This window comes from Bufo bufo, chromosome 5, assembly GCF_905171765.1.
Source record: "Bufo bufo chromosome 5, aBufBuf1.1, whole genome shotgun sequence".
Lineage (NCBI taxonomy): Eukaryota > Metazoa > Chordata > Amphibia > Anura > Bufonidae > Bufo > Bufo bufo.
Window position 1 is genome coordinate 145,501,686 of NC_053393.1, and position 21,254 is coordinate 145,522,939.

The 21,254-nt window shown below is 44.4% G+C and overlaps 1 protein-coding gene across 1 annotated transcript in view; it reads right to left on the reverse strand.

Annotated features, from left to right (window-relative positions):
• Positions 1 to 500: 500 nt before the first annotated feature.
• The window catches only part of LOC121002435 (meprin A subunit beta-like), a 102,234-nt gene continuing 81,480 nt past the window's right edge, over positions 501 to 21,254 (reverse strand). The window contains exons 10-12 of the mRNA XM_040433891.1: positions 10,012 to 10,458; positions 7,942 to 8,121; positions 501 to 505 (exon numbers count right to left, since the gene is read on the reverse strand). Of these exons, the coding sequence (XP_040289825.1) occupies positions 501 to 505; positions 7,942 to 8,121; positions 10,012 to 10,458 (632 nt within the window). The remainder of the gene's footprint in view (positions 506 to 7,941; positions 8,122 to 10,011; positions 10,459 to 21,254) is intronic.

A 21,254-nucleotide genomic window follows, 5' to 3' on the forward strand; every position in this document is an offset into this window, starting at 1 on the left:
ATTTGAAGCCCCCCCCCCTGATGGACCCCTAGAGTAGAAGCTCCAAAAAGTAACCTCATTTAAGAAACTACAGGATAAGGTGGCAGTTTTGTTGGCACTATTTTAGGGTACATATGATTTTTGGTTGCTCTATATTACACTTTTTTTGAGGCAAGGTAACAAAAAATAGAAATTCAGAAATTTCATCTCTATTTGCCATTAACTCTTGTGGAACACCTAAAGGCCTCTTTCACACGGGCCTCGCGTGTGAGGGCCGGTCGAGATGCGGGTGCGTTGCAGGAAAATGCACGATTTTTCCGCGCAAGTGCAAAGCGTTTTTTTTTTTAAATCATATCATTTTTATTGAACATTTTACAGTGTAAATACACGTTTTAACACATTACGTACAAGGATGACATAGGGACATACTGTCCATAGGGCTAATAACAAAAAGGATACCAAACTATGTGTAGTAATCAAGTTTCAATCCAACCCCCCCACCCCTCCCATCCCACCCCACCCTAACCTGCAAAATACAAAGGCACATTGTTAAACATTCCTATTCAGACGTCGAAACGACAGCCATGGATCCCACAATTTTTCAAATTTCGCTGGGCATCCACGCTTCTGGTACACCATCCGTTCATAACTCAGCATTGTGTCAACCGCACTTAGGAATTCGCCTAGGGTTGGCGGCGCTGTCTGTATCCAATGTAGGGCGGTTAATTTTCTAGCAACATATAACATTCTACCTATAGCTATTTTATGCACCTGACCGGCGGCCAATTCAGAGACATATCCTAACACACACACTTTAGGGTCAGAGGGTATTCGTACTTTGTAAACGTCCTGTGTTGTCTGACGTACCAACTCCCAGTATCTCCCTAACCTCTCACACGTCCACATCATATGCAACAAATCTGCAGACACCACAGAGCATCTTCGACAATCATCCGTGGGTCTAAACCCTACACGGAACAAAAAAAACGGTGTTTTGTAGACTCTATGGACAATAAACAGCTGCGAGAGTTTACGTCCTTCACTCAAGGAAGAGAGAGGTATCGCCTCCAGTATGTCAGACCATTGGTCATCAGTTAATTCGCCAACATCTTTCTCCCATTTACTTTTAACCGCAAGCGGATGTGACATTAGAAACTTATCAAGCAACAGCTTATATATACAGGATATCATACCCCTCCTCGCCCCCCTGGACAGGATCTGGTGCAATGCAGCATCTCTCCCTGCCACCTCAGTCGTACCTTTAAATGTGGAGTTGTATGCGTGTCTCACCTGAAGGTACTTATAAAAGTGAGTTCTAGGCAATTCATACTTCTCCTGAAATCTGGTAAATGACATGAACTTCTTTTCCTCCAAAAGATGGCCCAACCTCAGAATACCCTTTCTTTTCCATGCCCTAAAATCAGACAGGGAGAGGAATTCCGGCAGCACGGGATTGTCCCACAGTGGAGTGTATTCCGTATTGCCGATAACCCCCCTCAGGAGCTAAGTGCAAAGCGTTTTAATGCGTTTTGCACGTGCGTGAGAAAAATCGGCATGTTTGGTACCCAGACTCGAACCTGGACTTCTTCACAGAAGTTCCGATTTGGGATCGGTGTTGTGTAGATTTTATTATTTTCCCTTATAACATGGTTATAAGGGAAAATAATAGCATTCTTAATACAGAATGCTAAGTAAATTAGGGATGGAGGAATTAAAAAATAAAAATATAAATAATTAATCTCTCCTCACCCACTTGTTCGCGTAGCCCGACTCGTCTTCTTTCTTCTTCTTTGAGAACCTGGGAGGAAAAGGACCTTTGGTGACGCCACTGCACTCATCACATGGTCCATCACCATGGTGATGGATCATGTGATGAGCGCAGTGACGTCACCAAAGATCCTTTTCCTCCCAGGTCCTCAAAGACGACGAGCCGGGCTACGCGAACAAGTGGATGAGGTGAGATTAATTTTTTATTTTATTTTTTTTAACCCCTCTATCCCTAATTTACTTAGCATTCTGTATTAAGAATGCTATTATTTTCCCTTATAACTAGAGTTGAGCGAACACCTGGATGTTCAGGTTTGAGAAGTTCGGCCGAACTTTTCGGCACTAAAAAGGCTGTAAAACAGCCCAGGAAAGAGCTAGAGGGCTGCAAAAGGCAGCAACATGTAGGTAAATCCCCTGCAAACAAATGTGGATAGGGAAATGAATAAAAATAAAAATAAAATAAATAAAAATTAACCAATATCAATTGGAGAGAGGTCCCATAGCAGAGAATCTGGCTTCACGTCAGCAGAGAATCAGTCTCTTCATGCCATAGCAGAGAATCTGGCTTCACGTCACCCACCACTGTAACAGTCCATTGTCATATATTTAGGCCCCGGCACCCAGGCAGAGGAGAGAGGTCCCGTAACAGAGAATCTGGCTTCATGTCAGCAGAGAATCAGTCTGCATGTCATAGCAGAGAATCATGCTTTACGTCACCCAACACTGGAACAGTCCATTGTCAGATATTTAGGCCCAGGCCCCCAGGCAGAGGAGAGAGGTCCCGTAACAGAGAATCTGGCTTCATGTCAGCAGAGAATCAGTCTGCATGTCATAGCAGAGAATCAGGCTTTACGTCACCCAACACTGGAACAGTCCATTGTCAGATATTTAGGCCCAGGCACCCAGGCAGAGGAGAGAGGTCCCGTAACAGAGAATCTGGCTTCATGTCAGCAGAGAATCAGTCTGCATGTCATAGCAGAGAATCAGGATTTACGTCACCCAACACTGGAACAGTCCATTGTCAGATATTTAGGCCCAGGCACCCAGACAGAGGAGAGAGGTCCCATAACAGAGATTCAGGCTTCATGTCAGCAGAGAATCAGTCTGCATGTCATAGCAGAGAATCAGGCTTTACGTCACCCAACACTGGAACAGTCCATTGTCAGATATTTAGGCCCAGGCACCCAGGCAGAGGAGAGAGGTCCCGTAACAGAGAATCTGGCTTCATGTCAGCAGAGAATCAGTCTGCATGTCATAGCAGAGAATCAGGCTTTACGTCACCCAACACTGGAACAGTCCATTGTCAGATATTTAGGCCCAGGCACCCAGACAGAGGAGAGAGGTCCCATAACAGAGATTCAGGCTTCATGTCAGCAGAGAATCAGTCTGCATGTCATAGCAGAGAATCATGCCTTACGTCACCCAACACTGGAACAGTCCATTGTCAGATATTTAGGCCCAGGCACCCAGGCAGAGGAGAGAGGTCCCGTAACAGAGAATCTGGCTTCATGTCAGCAGAGAATCAGTCTGCATGTCCTAGCAGAGAATCATGCTTTACGTCACCCAACACTGGAACAGTCCATTGTCAGATATTTAGGCCCAGGCACCCAGGCAGAGGAGAGAGGTCCCGTAACAGAGAATCTGGCATTATGTCAGCAGAGAATCAGTCTGCATGTCATAGCAGAGAATCAGGCTTTACGTCACCCAACACTGGAACAGTCCATTGTCAGATATTTAGGCCCAGGCACCCAGGCAGAGGAGAGAGGTCCCGTAACAGAGAATCTGGCCTATTTTTTAGGCGCTGGGTGACAGGTATACGTTTAATCACAGAATTAGACTTGGATCTGCACTGTAGCGTGTGTGTGAAGTTCTTGAGAATGACCCTATCAGCACCTTGAATCTAATCTACCCTTTTAGGGATAGATTTAAAGTAGGCCTGATACAGCAGAAACCACTAATTTTGAGAATTGCAAAATTGGGAATTGTTTTTCAACCCAGAACAAAAACTGTGCTTTGACGGACACTAAATAACTTGACCAGCTAAAACAGTAATGACAGATTTGGATGAATATAAATGTGAGGCCTATTTTTTAGGCGCTGGGTGACAGGCTCAACTTGCCCCTGATGTAGTATATGGCCAAAAAATAACCACACTATTGATGGTTAAATGCACTTTGTGACAGGCTCAACTTGCCCCTGATGTAGTATATGGCCAAAAAATAACCACACTATTGATGGTTAAATGCACTTGATGAAAGCTTGACCCTGATGTAGGATATAGCAAAAAATAACCACACTATTGATGGTTAAATGCACTTGGGGGACAGGCTCAGCTTGCCCCTGATGTAGTATATGGCCGAAAAATAACCACACTATTGATGGTTAAATGCACTTGATGACAGCTTGACCATGATGTAGGATATAGCAAAAAATATCCACACTATTGATGGTTAAATGCACTTGGTGGTAGCTTGTGCTGGCACACCACAAGCCACAAAATGGCCGCCGATCACCCCAGAAAAAAGTGACTGAAAAACGCTCTGGGCAGCCTAAAAACACTGATCAATTGAATAGCAGCAGGTCAATGATCCACAGCTGTAGATCGATCACTGAATGAAGTCTTTTGGAGGAGTTAATCTGCCTAATCTCGCCCTAACGTCGCAGCTGCAACCTCTCCCTACACTTGTATCAGCAGAGTGACGTGCAGCGCTACGTGACCCAAGCCTATATAGAGGCTGGGTCACATGCTGCACTGGCCAATCACAGCCATGCCAATAGTAGGCAAGGCTGTGATGGCCTCTTGGGGCAAGTAGTATGATGCTTGTTGATTGGCTGCTTTGCAGCCTTTCAAAAAGCGCCAAGAAAGCGCCGAACACCGAACTCGAACCCGGACTTTTATGAAAATGTACAGTTCGGGTTCGCTCATCCCTACTTATAACCATGTTATAAGGGAAAATAATAAATAATCTAGCAACCGTGCGTGAAAATCGCACCGTATCCACACTTGCTGGCGGATGCTTGCGATTTTCACGCAGTCCCATTCACTTCTATGGGGCCTGCTTTGCGTGAAAAACGCACAATATAGAGCTTGCTGCGATTTTTATGCAACACACAAGTGAAGCGTGAAAATCACCGCTCATGTGCACAGCCCATTGAAGTGAATGGGTCCGGATTCAATGCGAGTGCAATGCTTTGACCTCACGTATTGCACCCGCACAGAATTCTCGCCTGTGTGAAAGGGGCCAAAGGGTTAACAAAGTTTGTAAAATCAGGTTTGAATACTGTGAGGGGTGTAGTTTCTTAAATGGGCTCACTTTTTTGGAGTTTCTACTCTAGGGGTGCATCAGGGGGGCTTCAAATGGGACATGGTGTCAAAAAACCAATCCAGCAAAATCTGCCTTCCAAAAACCATATGACGTTCCTTTCCTTCTGCGTCCTACCGTGTGGCCATACAGCAGTTTACAACCACATATGCAGTGTTTCTGTAAACTACAGAATCAAGGCAATAAATATTGAGTTTTGTTTGACTGTTAACCCTTGCTTTGTTACTGGAAAAAAAGGATTAAAATGGAAAATTTACCAAAAAATAGCTGTTTTGTCACCGTTTTTATTTTGTTATTTACAACGTTCATCTGACAGGTTAGATCATGTTCTATTTTTATAGAGCAGGTTGTTACGGACGCAACAATGTGACTACTATTTTTGTTTTTTGTTTCAGTTTTACATAATAATGCATTTTTGAAAAAAAAGATTTTTTAGTGTCTCCACATTCTGAAAGCCATAGTTTATTTTTTGGGCGACTGTCTTATGTAGGGGCTCATTTCTTGTGGGATGAGATGACGGTTTGATTGGCACTATTTTGGGGTGCATATAACTTTTTGATCGCTTGCTATTACACTTTTTGTGATGTAAGGTGACAAAAAATTGCTTTTTTGACACTGTTTTTATTTTTATTTTTTTACGGTGTTCATCTGAGGGGTTAGGTCATATGATATTTTTATAGAGCCGGACGTTACGGATGTGGCAATACCTAATATGTATACTTTCTTTTATTTATTTAAGTTCTACACAATAATATCATTTTTGAAACAAAACAAAATCATGTTTTAGTGTCTCCATATTCTGAGAGTCATAGTTTTTTTTTGTTTTTGGGCGATTGTCTTAGGTAGGTGATCATTTTTTGAGGGATGATATGACGGTTTGATTGGCACCATCTTGGGGTGCATATGACTTTTTCATCGCTTGCTATTACACTTTTTGTGATGTAAGGTGCAAAAATGTCTTTTTTGACACCGTTTTTATTTTTATTCTTTTACGGTGTTCACCTGTTCACCTGAGGGGTTAGGTCATGTGGTATTTTTATAGAGCAGGTTCTTACGGACGCGGCAATACCATGTTTCCTTTTTTTATTTTTATTTTTTTATTTTTTTACATTTAACATAAAGCATTTTTGAAACAAATAAATCATGTTTTAGTCTGAGGCCATCGTTTTTTTTTTTTTTTTGGCCAATTGTCTTAGGTAGGGGCTCATTTTTTTTTAGGTGATGGTTAGATTGGCACTATTTTGTGGGGCATACGTCTTTTTGATCGTTTGGTGTTGCACTTTTAGTGATGTAAAGTGACAAAAAAAAATTATTTATTTAGCACAGTTTTTATTTTATTTTTTTGACAGTGTTTATCTGAGGGTTAGGTCATGTGATAAGTTTATAGAGCCGGTCGATACGGAGGCAGCGATACCTAATATGTCTACTTTTTCTTTTTTTTCTATTTTAAAAAAAAAAAAAATTTACTTTATTTGGGGAAAATAACGTTTAGTTTTTTTACTTGCCATTTTTAATTTTTGGGGGGGAAAACTTTATTTATTCAACTTTTATTTCACTTTATTTTGTGTCCCACTTTGGGACTTCAACTTTTGGGGGTCTGATTCCCTTTACAATGCATTCCAATACTTCTGTATTGGAATGCATTAGCTGTAAGTGTAATACAGTGTGTATTACACATACAGCTTCCTGCCTGTGAGATCCAGGGGGCTGGATCTCACAGGCTCTCCCCGGAGGGCAGCCCCAATGCCTAAGGAAGGCATTATGCTGCCTTCCCTGCTATCGGGTCCCCGTCACAGCAGCACGAGACCCGATGGCAGCTCCGATCCCCGCACGACATCACACGTGCCGTGGTCAGCGCTGACCGCGGCACATCAAGGGTTAATGTGCCGGCATCTGGGATTTCACCGATGCTGGCGCATGCAGCAGGAGTCCGGCTATCAGTGACATGTACGTCACGGGTCTTTAAAGTCCCATGGGTCCTTACGGGGTTAATGGCTCGCAGAAAATAAAAGGTACGGTTATATTATGATGGGCAAGCTGTACCAGGAATTCATGCCTAGTTTACAATAGATTTTTCTGCTGAAAGGCTCACTTTAAGGCCTCTTGCACACGAACGTATTTTCTTTACGTGTCCTTTTCGTTTTTTTTTGTGAATCATTAACTACAGTGGGTGTGCAAAAAAAACGGCAGTTACTCCGTGTGCATCCTGTTTCCGTATGTCCGTATTTCCGTTCCGCAAAAAAAAAAGAACATGTCCTATTATTGTCCGCATTACGGACAAGAATAGTACTGTTCTATTAGGGGCCAGCTGTTCCGTTCAGCAAAATACGGAATGCACACGAATGTCAAGAGGCCTAAGGGCTCATTCACATGAACGTGTGAAGCCCGTGCTGTGGACCGCAAATTGCGGTCCCCAATGCACGGGCACCTTCCGTGGGCCTGCGCATGGGGATCGCCTGCCCCAGGCATTTTGTCCGCGATCCTTCCGTTCTGCAGAAAGATAAAGCATGTTCTATTTTTTTGCAGTGTGGAGGCACGGAAAGGAACCCCAGAAAGCACTCCGTAGTGCTTCCGTAGTGTTCCGTTCCGTGCTATCGTTCCGCATCTGAAATGAATGGGTCCGCATCTGTGATGCGGAATGACAACGGAACGTGGCCCGTGTAATGCGGATCCGTAAATGCGGTCCGCAATACGGGAACGGGACACCAACGGTCGTGTGAACGAGCCTTGACACAGATTTTTTTTTTCTTCTGGCTAAAAATGACTTCATATTGAGTAGAAGTGAAAACAATTTGGGACAATAAGAGGGTAAATAATAATTGCATTTTTTTGTTACATAAAGTTAATACACTTATGATACTTTGTGACGTACCTTCCATGGATATCGAAATGAAAGCATCTCCTCCTTTCAGGAAGTCCCTTCTATAAAGCCATTCTTCAGCCGTAAAGAGATATTGTCCATATATGCCGCCAGTTATATTGTATATAGTCCCATTGGGATATGTATATTCAAAGCCATTCACCGCTGGATTATCCCACGCATAATAACCATCTGAAAGTAGATACAATCCACTATCAGTATGTAAACATTCAATATCATTTGTACAGCCAATTAGCTTCACAAATGTAATCTACTTTATGTTAATAACTACTGATCATAATTAGTAAGGAGCTGGTAAGTGCTTAAGGGCTCATGCACACAAACTTATTTTCTTTCCGCTTTAGTTCAGTTCTTTTTTTTGCGGACCGTATGCAGAACCATTTACTTCAATGGGGCTGTAGTTACTCCGTGTGCATTCAGTTTCCGTTCGTCCGCATGGCCGTTCCGCAAAAAAGTAGTGCGTGTCCTATTATTGTCTGCAAATCACGGTCCGAGGCCCCATTGGGTCCGCAAAACATACGGAACACACACGGAACACATCCGTATTTCATCCGTATTTTGCGGATCCATACTTTACAAATGCTATGCACAGCCCATATTGCTCATGTGTTTGCTGATTAATAAGTTACTATTTCTGTATACGATATGCAAAAAACTGATCAAATACAGAAACCATGTGGATATGTTTTGTGCAATAACGGAACGGAAGAGGACTTAAATCAGAGAGAAAAAACCTCAGATAAGGAACAACGGATCAGTGAAAAACGGACCGCAAAACAACAACGGTTGTTGTTGGAGCTGCTATTGGGCCACGTGAGAGAGAACAACACCCTTGAACCACTATTAATAATGGCCATGTTAAAGGGGTTAACCGGGATTTATATATTGTTAACTTATTCTCAGCATAGGTCAACAGTATGAGAGTGGCAGCGGCGGACTCTCAGGACCCCTGCTGAACAGTTGTAAGAAGAGTCTGCGGTGTTCCATGAGCGCTTAGGTCATTTCTTAGGCCAGTAATGTCACTGCACATCGGTTACGTGACCTAGACACAGCTCAACCCTCTTCAAGTGAATGAGGCTCAGCTTAAATACCAAGCACAGCCTATATGCAATGTACAGCACTGCTCTTTGTAAGTTGCAAGGAGGCTGCAGAATTCATGGGAATGATACGTCATCCTCAAACAGCTGATCGGCAGGGATACCTGGAGTTGGACCCCCGCCGATCTCATATTGATAGGATAGGTCATCAATATGCAAATCCTGGAGAACCCCCTTTAATATATTATTCCACCATCTTAAGACTCACATTTTGTGGCTGTGCAAGGGTGTGGGAATTCACTCATGCTTATTTTGGGGCAAATTAGATGCATATGTGCATGTATAAAGTTATGTTGGTGAAAGGATATCATCCAGCTTGGTCTTTGTGTATTCCGTTAGTTAGTTGGGGTCTGGAGAGTGGGTGGGGTCTGGAGAGTGCCCAAGAAAGTTCCCTGTTTTTCCCACCAGTGTAGCGAGTGATGCCGCAGAATCAGACAAACTGGGTTTACGTTAGGGAGAAGGCTAGTAGCAGGCTGAGCAGATAGGTACACATGAAGTCGGCTGGTGTGCAGGTGACAATGGCATGTATGCAGAATTAGGTCGCTACAGCTATAAGGTCTGTTCGACAGTAAGTGGGCATGCAGTGTTAAAGTATCTGTGCCCTCCTATGGAGTGATCAACAGTAAATAAAAGTTGTTCGGTTGCTGCATCAGGACTTTTGCTCTGTCTGCTATCTATTGCACTCCATCAAAACAACCTGCAATCCACAGCTATTAGACTCTTTCAGTAGGTTCCTATAAATTTAGGTTTCTTTTCATGCAGTTATAAGGTGAGGAGCAACATAAAAACAAATGTGTAGATTGTTTGACATACAGTAATAGTGACCTGATATAAAAGCAAAAACGAATACAAACTGAAACAATGTAGATTACACAACCCATAGAAAAAGAAGATGATGGAAGAATAGAACATTTCCCATGCAATTGTATAACCAAGTAGACTATGATTTGCATGTTAAACTTACAGTATTCATTAGGATCAGTAGTAATACTCTTCATATTTGATGTCCGTTCTTGAGCATTTGGGTTTTGATCGATGAACTCTACTGTGACTTGTCTCCAGGGGCATGGCCATTGAAGAGTAGCATCATTCGTGCCTGATACCAAATATAGATATGTTGCCATGTTGAATGGAAAACTTGACCAAGGATCTTCTATTAAGGATATCTGGTAGGCATATCCATCTTTGGAGTAGTATGGGGGACTATAAAGAGAACTTTTTATCAAGTCACGTGTAAAGTTTCTGATGTGCCAGACATTTTGAGGGCATTCTGTTTCTGACAAATTGATGTCATCAATTGAAATTCCTCCAGCGGAGTCGCCCCCTCCTTTTAGTCCTTGAAATACAAATCTAAATTTGTTTTTTGCAGTTAGTTTAGAATGGTGAATCTGCCAGTAATCAGCAGGTGGACCTGAAAAATAAAATGACCAAAAATAAGCAATACTCTCACTTATATGATCACACATTCATTATAAATACATAGTTACAGAAAGTGCACCTCCTTCATATACTTCTCCATCCCTTCTCTATATAGAGAAACCTGAACATTAGGAGGAAATTTATCAAGAAGGCTACTTTCTGTGCTGGTCTTGATATGCCCTGCTCATTGCCGTGATAAAGCACTGTATAGCGTGAAATGTGTAGCCTGAAGGACGCCATGAGGAAGCTTTTAACCTTCATGTTATAAAAGTTAAGTTTTATCTAAAGGCGCTGGATCATGCAAAGTTTCAGTTTAAAAAATAAATAAGTTCTCTCTTCCCCATGTGAGAAGACCAGTACTGTAAATAGGGTGGCTACTTGCTTAAAGGGCTTCTGTCACCCCACTAAACATTTATTTTATTTTTTTGGTTACTTATAATCCCTATAATGCGATTTTTGCATACATACTGTAATTAATGTGGGGGATTGGGTCAGCACAACCTGTATGTGGTGCACATCACTATGGCGAAATACATATACAAACGGAAAATGCAAATGTGATCGCACTCTGCATCCAGCATTCTGCCCTGCCTCCATGCTGGATGAGGCATTGGTGTACATTTTGGCCAAAGCGTAATAAGCCACTCACCACGTCAAGGTCGCCTCTATTGAGTGGTCCCTAACACTAGTTCCTACCTGTTTATGGGCCATGACAGCCACACAAAGTCCAGGGAATGCAGGTCAGCATGCAAGCCAAGCACACTCTGCTTTTAACCCCGTCCGGTGCCATTACAGCTTTCATCGGATCCAGGGATGCAAGTACAGCATGCACGCTGAGCCCACCATATACTTCTCCTGGAGCCAAATGGCTACTGGTAGGTTCTATATAAGCAGACTCAGTTTTATACTGACTTTAAAACCAGCCTCCAGGACAGATTGACTGGTCAGGTGTGCATGACTCCAAGGAGATCGCCACGCCTCCAATATATACTACAAAGAACAAATGTGGGGGATTGGGTCAGCACAACCTGTATGTAGGTGCACATCACTATGGCGAAATACATATACAAACGGAAAATGCAAATGTGATCGCACTCTGCATCCAGCAGTATAAAGTCAGTATAAAACTGAGTCTGCTTATATAGAACCTACCAGTAGCCATTTGGCTCCATAGAGGCGACCTTGATGCGGTAAGTGGCTTATTACGCTTTGGCCAAAATGTACACCAATGCCTCATCCAGCATGGAGGCAGGGCAGAATGCTGGATGCAGAGTGCGATCACATTTGCATTTTCCGTTTATACTGTAATTAATCATTTTGGTTCAGCAGATTATGTTAAAAACGTACTTTTAAAATATGCAAATTACCTTGCTACCAGCAAGTAGGGCGGCTACTTGCTGGTAGCAGCCGCATCCTCCTATCTTAAAGACGCCCCCTCCGCATGTTGATTGACAGGGCCAGCGGACGGGATCTTTCTCTGCTGGCCCTGTTTGCATTCAAAATCTGGCGCCTGCGCCGTATCTGTCTTCAGTCGGCGCAGGTGCACTGAGAGGCGGACGCTCGCTCGGCGCTCCATCCTCAATGCGCCTGCGCCGGGTGTAGATGTGACGTCATCAGCGCAGGCGCATTGAGGATGGAGCGGCCGAGCGAGCTTCCTCCTCTCAGTGCCCCTGCGCCGACTGAATACCGTTACGGCGCAGGCACGAGATCTTGATAGCAGACAGGACCAGCCAGAGGACGATCCCGTCCGTTGGCCCTGTCAATCAGCATGCGGAGGGGGCGTCTTTAGGATAGGAGGATGCGGCTGCTACCAGCAAGTAGCTGCCCTACTTGCTGGTAGCAAGGTAATTTGCATATTTTAAAACTACGTTTTTAACAAAATCTGCTGAACAGAAATGATTAATTACAGTATGTATGCAAAAATCGCAGTATAGGCATTCTAAGTAACCCAAAAAAACAACAACTGTTTAGTGGGGTGACAGAAGCCCTTTAACAATATAGGACAAATTAAAGGGATTATCCAAACCCCTATAATGACACCCCCTCATATAAATTATACTGTACTCACCCTGCTGCCCGGCACCCACAACGCTTCTGATCCCCGCACGGCCGCTGCTGCATCTCCGCGTCGCATGGATCAGAACATCCGGCGATGGAGCTAGCATCCAATAGCCAGGGGCGGATTAAGTGCATGATAGGCCCGGGGCTGTCTACCCAATTCGGGCCCCTCCCCTCCATTTTAGTTTTATTTATTTTTTCTGTATGAAGAGGCTGCGGTGCTTTGTAAGCGCCACAGTCTCTTCCTAGGCCATATGACATCGTTCACATGGTCTTGGTGCAGCTCTGTCCCATCAGAGTGATTAGGGCTGAGCTGCAGTACCAAGCACAGTGCTATCAAATGGACAGCACTGTGCTTGGTAAGGAGCAAAGAGGCTGAGGCGCTCACTGGGACATCGCAGTCTCCTCAAACAGCTGATTGGCGGGGTGCCAGGAGTCAGACCCCCACCATCTCATAACTCTCTGAGTACAGATGTCATAGATGTTACCTGCAGTCCTATGTAACACCCCACATAACACAGTGAACTATTGTGTTATGTGGCATGTTACATAGGACTGCATAGAACATCTACTACATCATCTGCACACAGAAAGTTATCACTGTTATATGGGCTGTTACATAGGACTGCAGGTGACAATTTAAATTTTAGTTGCCAAATTTAAAATACATATGATTATGATAAAAAAAGACTTGGAGGAGAAGATGAGACGCAGTTCACAGTAGTGAGCCAGCTCTACATATAGGGGAATACAACATCACATTCCTCTTCTCCTCCATTTGACCCAGACTGCCATGACAAATAATTTCAGCCGCATCTCATCTCTACAGAGTTTGTTAAACAGACACGTTAGAGTTCTCATATTGGGGTCATTTATCAAACTGTGTAAAGTAGAACTGGCTTAGGTGCCCATAGCAATCAATCAGATTCCACCTTTCATTTTCCAAAGGAGCTGTCAAAAATGAAAGGTAGAATCTGTTGCTTTGGGTAACTAACCCAGTACTACTTTACACCAGTTTGATAAATTACCCCAAAGGTCCCTATAGTGTCTACAGCAATTATAATGTCCCATACAGTGCCCCAAGTAATAATATTGTGCTCCAGGTAATAATGCCTGTATAGTGTCCCCAAAAATAATGTCCCCTAATAGCAATGCCCCCACACAACCCATATATAGTAATTTCCCCCACACTGCCCAATATAGTAATTTCCCCCACACTGCCCAATATAGTAATTTCCCCCACACTGCCCCATATAGTAATTTCCCCCACACTGCCCCCATATAGTAATTTCCCCCACACTGCCCCATATAGTAATTTCCCCCACACTGCTCCATACAGTAATTTCCCCCACACTGCTCCATACAGTAATTTCCCCCACACTGCTCCATACAGTAATTCCCCCCCCCCACACTGCTCCATACAGTAATTTCTTCCACATTGCCCCCATATAGTAATTCCCCCACACTGTTCCCCATGTAGTAGTTTGCCCCCACAAAGTAATTTCCCCCCCCCACACTGCCCCCATCAAGTAATAACCCCCCAGACTGCCCCATTAAGTAATTTGCCCCGACACTGCCATCCATTAAGTAATTTGTCCCCACACTGCCCTTCATTAAGTAATTTGCCCCCACACTGCCCTTCATTAAGTAATTTGCCCCCACACTGCCCCCAATTAAGTAATTTGCCCCCACTGTCCCTGTAGTAATATGTCCTCCTCTGCCCCCCAAAGTTGGCACACACACAAAAAAACAAACAAAAAAAAGGCTAATACCTGTGTCCGGAATGGCGAGGCAGACGCATGTATGTCAAAGCCCTGCACGCTCCCCTATATAGGCGCGCGATGATGTCATCACGCACGCCGCACGATGACGTCACCACGCACGCTGGGCTTTTACCACCACATAGGCCTCAGGCCTACTAGGCTTAAAGCCTAAGGCGGTGATAGGTGGCAGGGCAGGGAACTATGCGCTCCAGTGCCCTGCCGTAGTTTGTGGACGTTTGGGTCGGCATTGGGGCCCCCAGAAATGCTGGGCTAGGGGCTACAGACCCAAACGCCCCAATTATAATCCGCCACTGCCAATAGCAGACCACGAAGGGGACGAGCCTCCCAAGTGTCACCGGCAAGGAGATGCAGTGGCGGCCGTGTGGGGGAATCAGGAGAGACACAGGTGCTGGGGAGAGGTAGGTGGCCACTGGCTTCATCCCAGAAAGCCAAACCTCACTGGCCATGCTGCCAAATCTTTTAAGACACACGCTGCTCCATGAAGCCACGCCCCCATCACAGGCAGGAAAAAAACGTATAGTATACCACCACCCTATATAAATTTGGAATTTTCTGTTATTTTACATGTAAAATACTCCACCGTACAAATGCTGTGTGTGAACCTGGTCAATCCAGCTCTTCTATCGAGTCACTCCATCTTGTGCCTGTGATCCTTCAGTTTGTCTGTTTTATATACTGAAGCCCATGCTTCCAATTGGGCTCCTGGTCAGTGCTTTCCCCTGGATGACCTCCTATCAGTAAGTGTAGACACTAGACAATACACGCTTAGCTGATCCTCCCACTGTAGAGATTTCCAACCTCTCTCCATAACGTCTCAGTCCCTGCTGTGCCCCATCTCTATCCCCAGGTATTGGCTCCTGAAGGAGTTATGTGCCCACCTCTGCTGCTCTCCCATCCGTGGCGCTCCTCTGTTCCCGACCGTTCCCGTCTGCACAATTGGCCGGTGCAGCTGCAGCGCGTGTGCTGATATGACGTTGATATCACGTAAACGCGCAGATCCAAACGTGTCGGGGCCTGCCTCCTTAAAGTGACCAAGTGAGCGGACCCGCTGTCTAACAACAAAAAAGGAGGACTTCTGGCCGTCTGTCCTGGCCTTGCGCCAGATGGAGGACCAGGAGTCTAAAGACCGGACTGTCCGGCCTAAAACCGGACATCTGGCCACCCTAGGGAGCGGGGTAAATATAATCTATATGAGGGACTCAGCCATTAGGGGGTCATTATAATAGCAGTTTTCTAATAAAAGTGTACATTTTCCCTAATAAAATATATTAAGGAAAACACTTACCAAGACTGTCCCTATTGTGGTCATGCAGGTGGAATACTGGTGGAAGGAAGGTATATTTCACCCAGATTTCTCACCTTGCTGAAGTAAGTGTAATCCAGGGAGTGCTGTGGCCTGAACAAACTTAGTTGTTTAGGCAGGATTCTTTCTGGAAATACGTGGGGCCTGGATTATGGGGAACGGTTGTTAAGGTTGGCAGAGGGAGCAACCGTTCCCTTCCTTCCAGGCCAGTTTGTTGGTATGCTCTGAAACACCTTAAGGCAGTTAACCTCGTTAGGTTGCTATATACAGAGTGCTGTGGCTCACTTAGGTGGAGGCCTGCAAGGATAGCACACGGTGCTGTGAATACTGAGGACCAGTGAGCAAACTACATGCTGTGTGAACGTCAGCCTAACAACTGTAGCCTAGGTGAGACAAACTCTTTGTGTTATTATAATGAAGTGAAGAGTAATAGAATAGGCGGCACTCACCAGCGTAGAAAAGACGATTCTTTATTCATACAAAAGATAAAAAGTAACTCTTCGGGCTGGAGCGTATGGTGCGGTAGAACACAGATGAAGTCGGCGGCGATGGCCGTTTTGAGCTAACTTGCGCTTCGTCAGGCCAGTGTCATAGTTGCGCTCACATGCGCATTTTATGCACGTCACTGCGTCAGGTTGCCTAAGCAACTAAGACGCTGGACCTCATTGCAACCGCCCATACGATCGAGCCCAGCTGGATCCTATAACTTCTATGTGGCGTCAGAAATGAAGGTTAGATGAATACACTTAGATCATGTCTGTCATTGAGTCCTAATGGACCTACAGCGTTAGCTTTTATAATCCACATGGTTCCCTCTGTAGGAGTGCACGGTGCCTGTCCCCACCTCAGGACCTAAATGGCACTTGCTCTATCCCTGCAAAGGAAATACACTGTGGATTACCACCATGTTCATTGCGGACATGTTCAATAAACCTGGTGCAGCCTTTTCCTGTTTTTAGGGAGTTTAGATGTTCTCTGAACCTCTCAAATAAAGGGCGGATTGTTTTTCCTATATAGATCAAGTAGACCACGTAATTACTTCTGCAAGTAATAAATTGTGTAAATCGATGCGAAACTCCACCAAATGACAAGTGTTTAATTTGGTTATTATAATTGCAGAAGGAGCAATTCCCACAATTGTAATTGCTCTCAGGTCTACTAGATGACAGCCAATTGCTGGGCACCTTGTTCCTAAACCTGCTCTTTACGATCTGATCCTTTATGGTATGACACTTTTTGAAGACTATGATAAATTAAACTCCAGCAAATAATTGCGTTGGTATTCTTGGTTTTTATTGTAACGCGGCAAAATAACACTTTTGCCGCGTTACAATAAAAACCAAGAATACCAACGCAATTATTTGCTGGAGTTTAATTTATCATATATGACGGGGTGGGATCCCGACTCCATGCAGCATCACCTAGTGTGCTATACTGGTTTACTACTTCACTTTTTGAAGGCTATGAGTTGCCTGTTGTTTGCAACAACTTCCAAACCTTCCTCATTTTTCAAAATATCCCAGTTATTACAAATAACTCGTCTAATGAGGTTTGCTGCGGGACTATATTTGAACGTGAAAACGAATCTTTCCATTTCATTGCAAGTATTTTCCTTTTCCTATACAATAGCTCTTGTTAAGTGAAGGAACCTGCTTTTTTTCTGGCTGTATCTACATCCTTCTCCTTGTATCCTCTGTCGAGTAGTCTACCTTTCAGTTCCTCTGACTGTGATGCAAATTTTGAGAAGAAATTTAATAAAAAGCTAATTCTGACACAAGTAGAAATTAAAGAGAAGAAAAAGGATAAGTTCCTAAGAGACAAGTGGGACTATGAGAACGGAAGAGTAATCGAATGGAACAAAAGAAGACCGCGCAAGAGACGTCCCGCACATAGAAGTAGAAGCGAATTCTGGACCACAGATTCCGACTCCAGTTCCTCAGAAGGAGGCCAAGTTAACAACGCCACTGGAGAGGACCCTTTGGGAAGAAAACCCGAAGAGGGGGAAGAAGGAGGAATAAGAGAACAAAGAAAATCAACCAGAAGGAGGAGACAAGTCTCTTGGAAGCGTTAGTCCTGTCTCCCGCTAACAAGGACATACGATCGAAACAGAATATTGTTGTAAACCTCACGGCGCTCACCCCGTGGACTTAACGAGCGCCTGACTTTTTCATGCTTTCTATAATTACCAACTTCCTATGTATGCCCACCTACATCTATTCCCATATAGACTGTATTTATCCTGCTGCCTCGCTGCCGTGGCCTCGGTGCGGGACCTTCCCTGCTCCGGGGTTGTCCCTTTAGCACCTGTGGCCTCAGTAAAAATATTATGCATTCCTTGTTACGTAGCCTGGGTACGTTAAGTACCCGAATGTAACTTATTTGGTGTGGTCTTGTACCTTCTCACACCCTTTAGGGGGCGTCCTTGTTATCATCAAGGTAGCCCTATTTCTGTATCTGAGGATATGTATTTATATATTCATTATTCTATCTTTATTTTCCCTGGCACATTTCTATATTCCCCCCCCCCCCCCCCCCCCCTTTCCCATTTTTCCTTTGTCCTTCATTGTTATGCCCGTTTTTTTCCATAATTATCCTTTTCAGTATTTACCCCATATGTGGCCTGGGTTAATTCTTCTTTTTTATTATTATTTTAATTCTTCTTCATCCTCCGAATATGTGTACTCAATGCTACCCAAGCCGACTTATGGTTAACGATATTCTTGCCAATCGGAGGAATCCTGGTTATGCGGTCCACACACCGTACTTCTGGTCCGGCAGTAGCCCAGCTGCGCCACTTCCGGCGTGCGTTCCACTCTGGCACGCACGTCGCACGCCAGCTACGCATGGGCTGGCTGTATTATACTCACCGGATATCCGCCCGGCTCATGATCTGTGTGGACGCATCCTAGCGTGCGTTCCACTCTGGAACGCACGAATCACGGCGGTTATACAGTAGCCGTCCCTCCCCCTGGGTATTCGTTCTATCCTATGGAATGGGCGCACAAGGTATTTAAAGGGCGGGGGAACACATCATGACCGCCTCAGACTCACCTCCCCACACTGACGGCGGCACCATGTAAGTACCTGTGAACTATATCCATTACAGTTTCTATACGGGTTAGTTCCTGAGTTTAATTCCAGGCATGTATGCATTTTAGGTATCTTCTTGGCGGGTAGCCCTACACCTTAGGAGCTACGAGCTTTGGTATCATCTTACCTTATTCCTGGAGTGCTTATCAGGTATCTACATAGGATCCTCCTACTCTGGTTCTACTTGTTATGGGTGAGGGTCATGTATTTAGGGATCATTATGCTCATCTCGTGTTTTTTACAGATAGGTAGGTTCGGGGTGATTATTCTTTATGCCCCTTTATGAGCCTCTTCACAATTTATCCTTATGTGATCCTAAGCCCTCGCCAATCTCAGGTACTTACTACTACTTTATCTTTTTAACGCTACGCTTGTATATCCTTCTCTGTCTTATATGTTCTTATCCAAGCCTCTGTTTTCTATATAGATTTGCAGTCTGCATCTAGTCGGTTGACTTCACTAACCGTGCCGCTGAGTGACCGTATGTAATCTGCCATTTGGTAACTACTTACCAATTTTGGGTCTGTTGTCGCGTTATAAGTGTATATCTATCAACGCATTTATTTACGCACGTATCATTGGACTGGGCCTGCTATAGTTATTGTCACGGGCTTCCTGTCCTTACTATACCTACCCCGTATCACCCCCTGATGATCCCACGGCTGTGGGTGAAACGCGTAGGGATCGTAGGTCATCTATTGTTACTACATATGTGTTTATATGTGCGTGTGTCTGTTTGTATATTTTATCCTCTTGGTGGACCCTGTACCTCCTGGCAAACTGTCACGAGGGCATTATACAGTGGACACCTCTCAGTCTTTCTGATAGTGTGCTAGTCATCCGTTAGGGCACCACTTTTACCTATTTCCCTCCACCCGTCACTTCACCAGGGACAGCCAGGAGGTTGAGAGTAGGTACGTGGACGTCCCTGGGCAGAGGACCAGTTTAGGGTATCAGTGCTAGGGATTTCTTTCCCCACCACTTACCCAGTGCATCTGACTGTATCCTGGCCTCTCACCTCGGATTGATCATGTAGAGTTTTTGTTTATGTATATGTCTACATTTCTCATTAAATTTAGTCATCTTATGATTTAACAGGGTACCCTTGCTGGACTTATCAATTTCAAGTGTGGGAATTGCTCCTTCTGCAATTTTAATAACCAAATGAAACACTTGTCATTTGGTGGAGTTTCGCATCGAGTTACACAATTTATTACTTGCAAAAGTAATTACGTGGTCTACTTGATAACTTGCCAGTCCGGGGCCTTCTAGGAAAAACAATCCGCCCTTTATTTGAGAGGTTCAGAGAACATCTAAAAACAGGAAAGGCTGCACCAGGTTCATTGAACATGTCCGCAATGAACATGGTGGTAATCCACAGTGTATTTCCTTTGCGGGGATAGAGCAAGTGCCATTTAAGTCCTGAGGTGGGGACATGCACCGTGCACTCCTACAGAGGGAATCCATGCTAGTGCTGTAGGTCCATTAGCACTCAATGACAGAAATGATCTAAGTGTATTTATCTAACCTTCTTTTCTGACGCCACATAGAAGTTATTGGATCCAGCTGGGCTCGATCGTATGGGCGGTTGCAATGAGGTCCAGCGTCTTGGTTGCTTAGACAACCTGATGCAGTGACGTGCATAAAATGCGCGTGTGAGCGCAACTATGACACTGGCCTGACGAAGCGCAAGTTAGCGCGAAACGGCCATCGTGATTTTGTTTTGTGATTTGTTACTGCAATACTGGAAATCCTGGGTTCCACTAAAAAGCATGTGTTGATGTAAACCTCCTGAAATCGGACCCTAAATAAAAGTGGCATGAACTTTATGTCATCTGTCCCTCCGTGAATATCCAGAACCGTACGCTACATCCCCCCCCCTTTTGCAGGCTTACACTATGTATTAAAATCTGAAACAATTTCACTTTAATAAGTCTACTGAATAATACATTCATAACAATACAGTGTTCCCCTGTTTCCTGACCACCATTAAAATAATAGCAGCCACTACTAACTTTGATCTGTATGTACTGTATATGTATTATTAGACATGCAAAAAAAAACAGGTCCGTTCAAAACATCTACTCATTTTTATATTTCGATTAATAGAACCGTGTGAGGACTTACTGGATGGAGCCTTATGGGTAGTGTCTGATTGGGGTGCCTAAGGCCCACTAGAGGAACTGATTCTGGGGGCCCACCCACTGGCATAGCTATAGGGGTCGCACTTGCCAGTGGTGCTGAATATTTTCCTTTATAAGATGCAGTGCATCTTATAAAGGGAATACTAGTGAGCGCTTCCATAATGGAAGCATTCACTAGTATGCAGGAGGCAGGGAGAGATCCTGCGCTGCTGTGTCCTGGCTGCTTGCAGTGTCAGTACGTACAAAGTGCTCTATGACCTGATGCTGCAGACAGTCAGGTGACTGCAGTGCGGACCCTAAGAAGAGAGCATGGAGACTGCCGGACCGGGAGAGTGGCGGCGGAGCAGAAGAGGCAAGTTAGTTTTTTATTTTTAAGTCTGATATGGGGGGTCTGGAGGTCTGGGGTCTA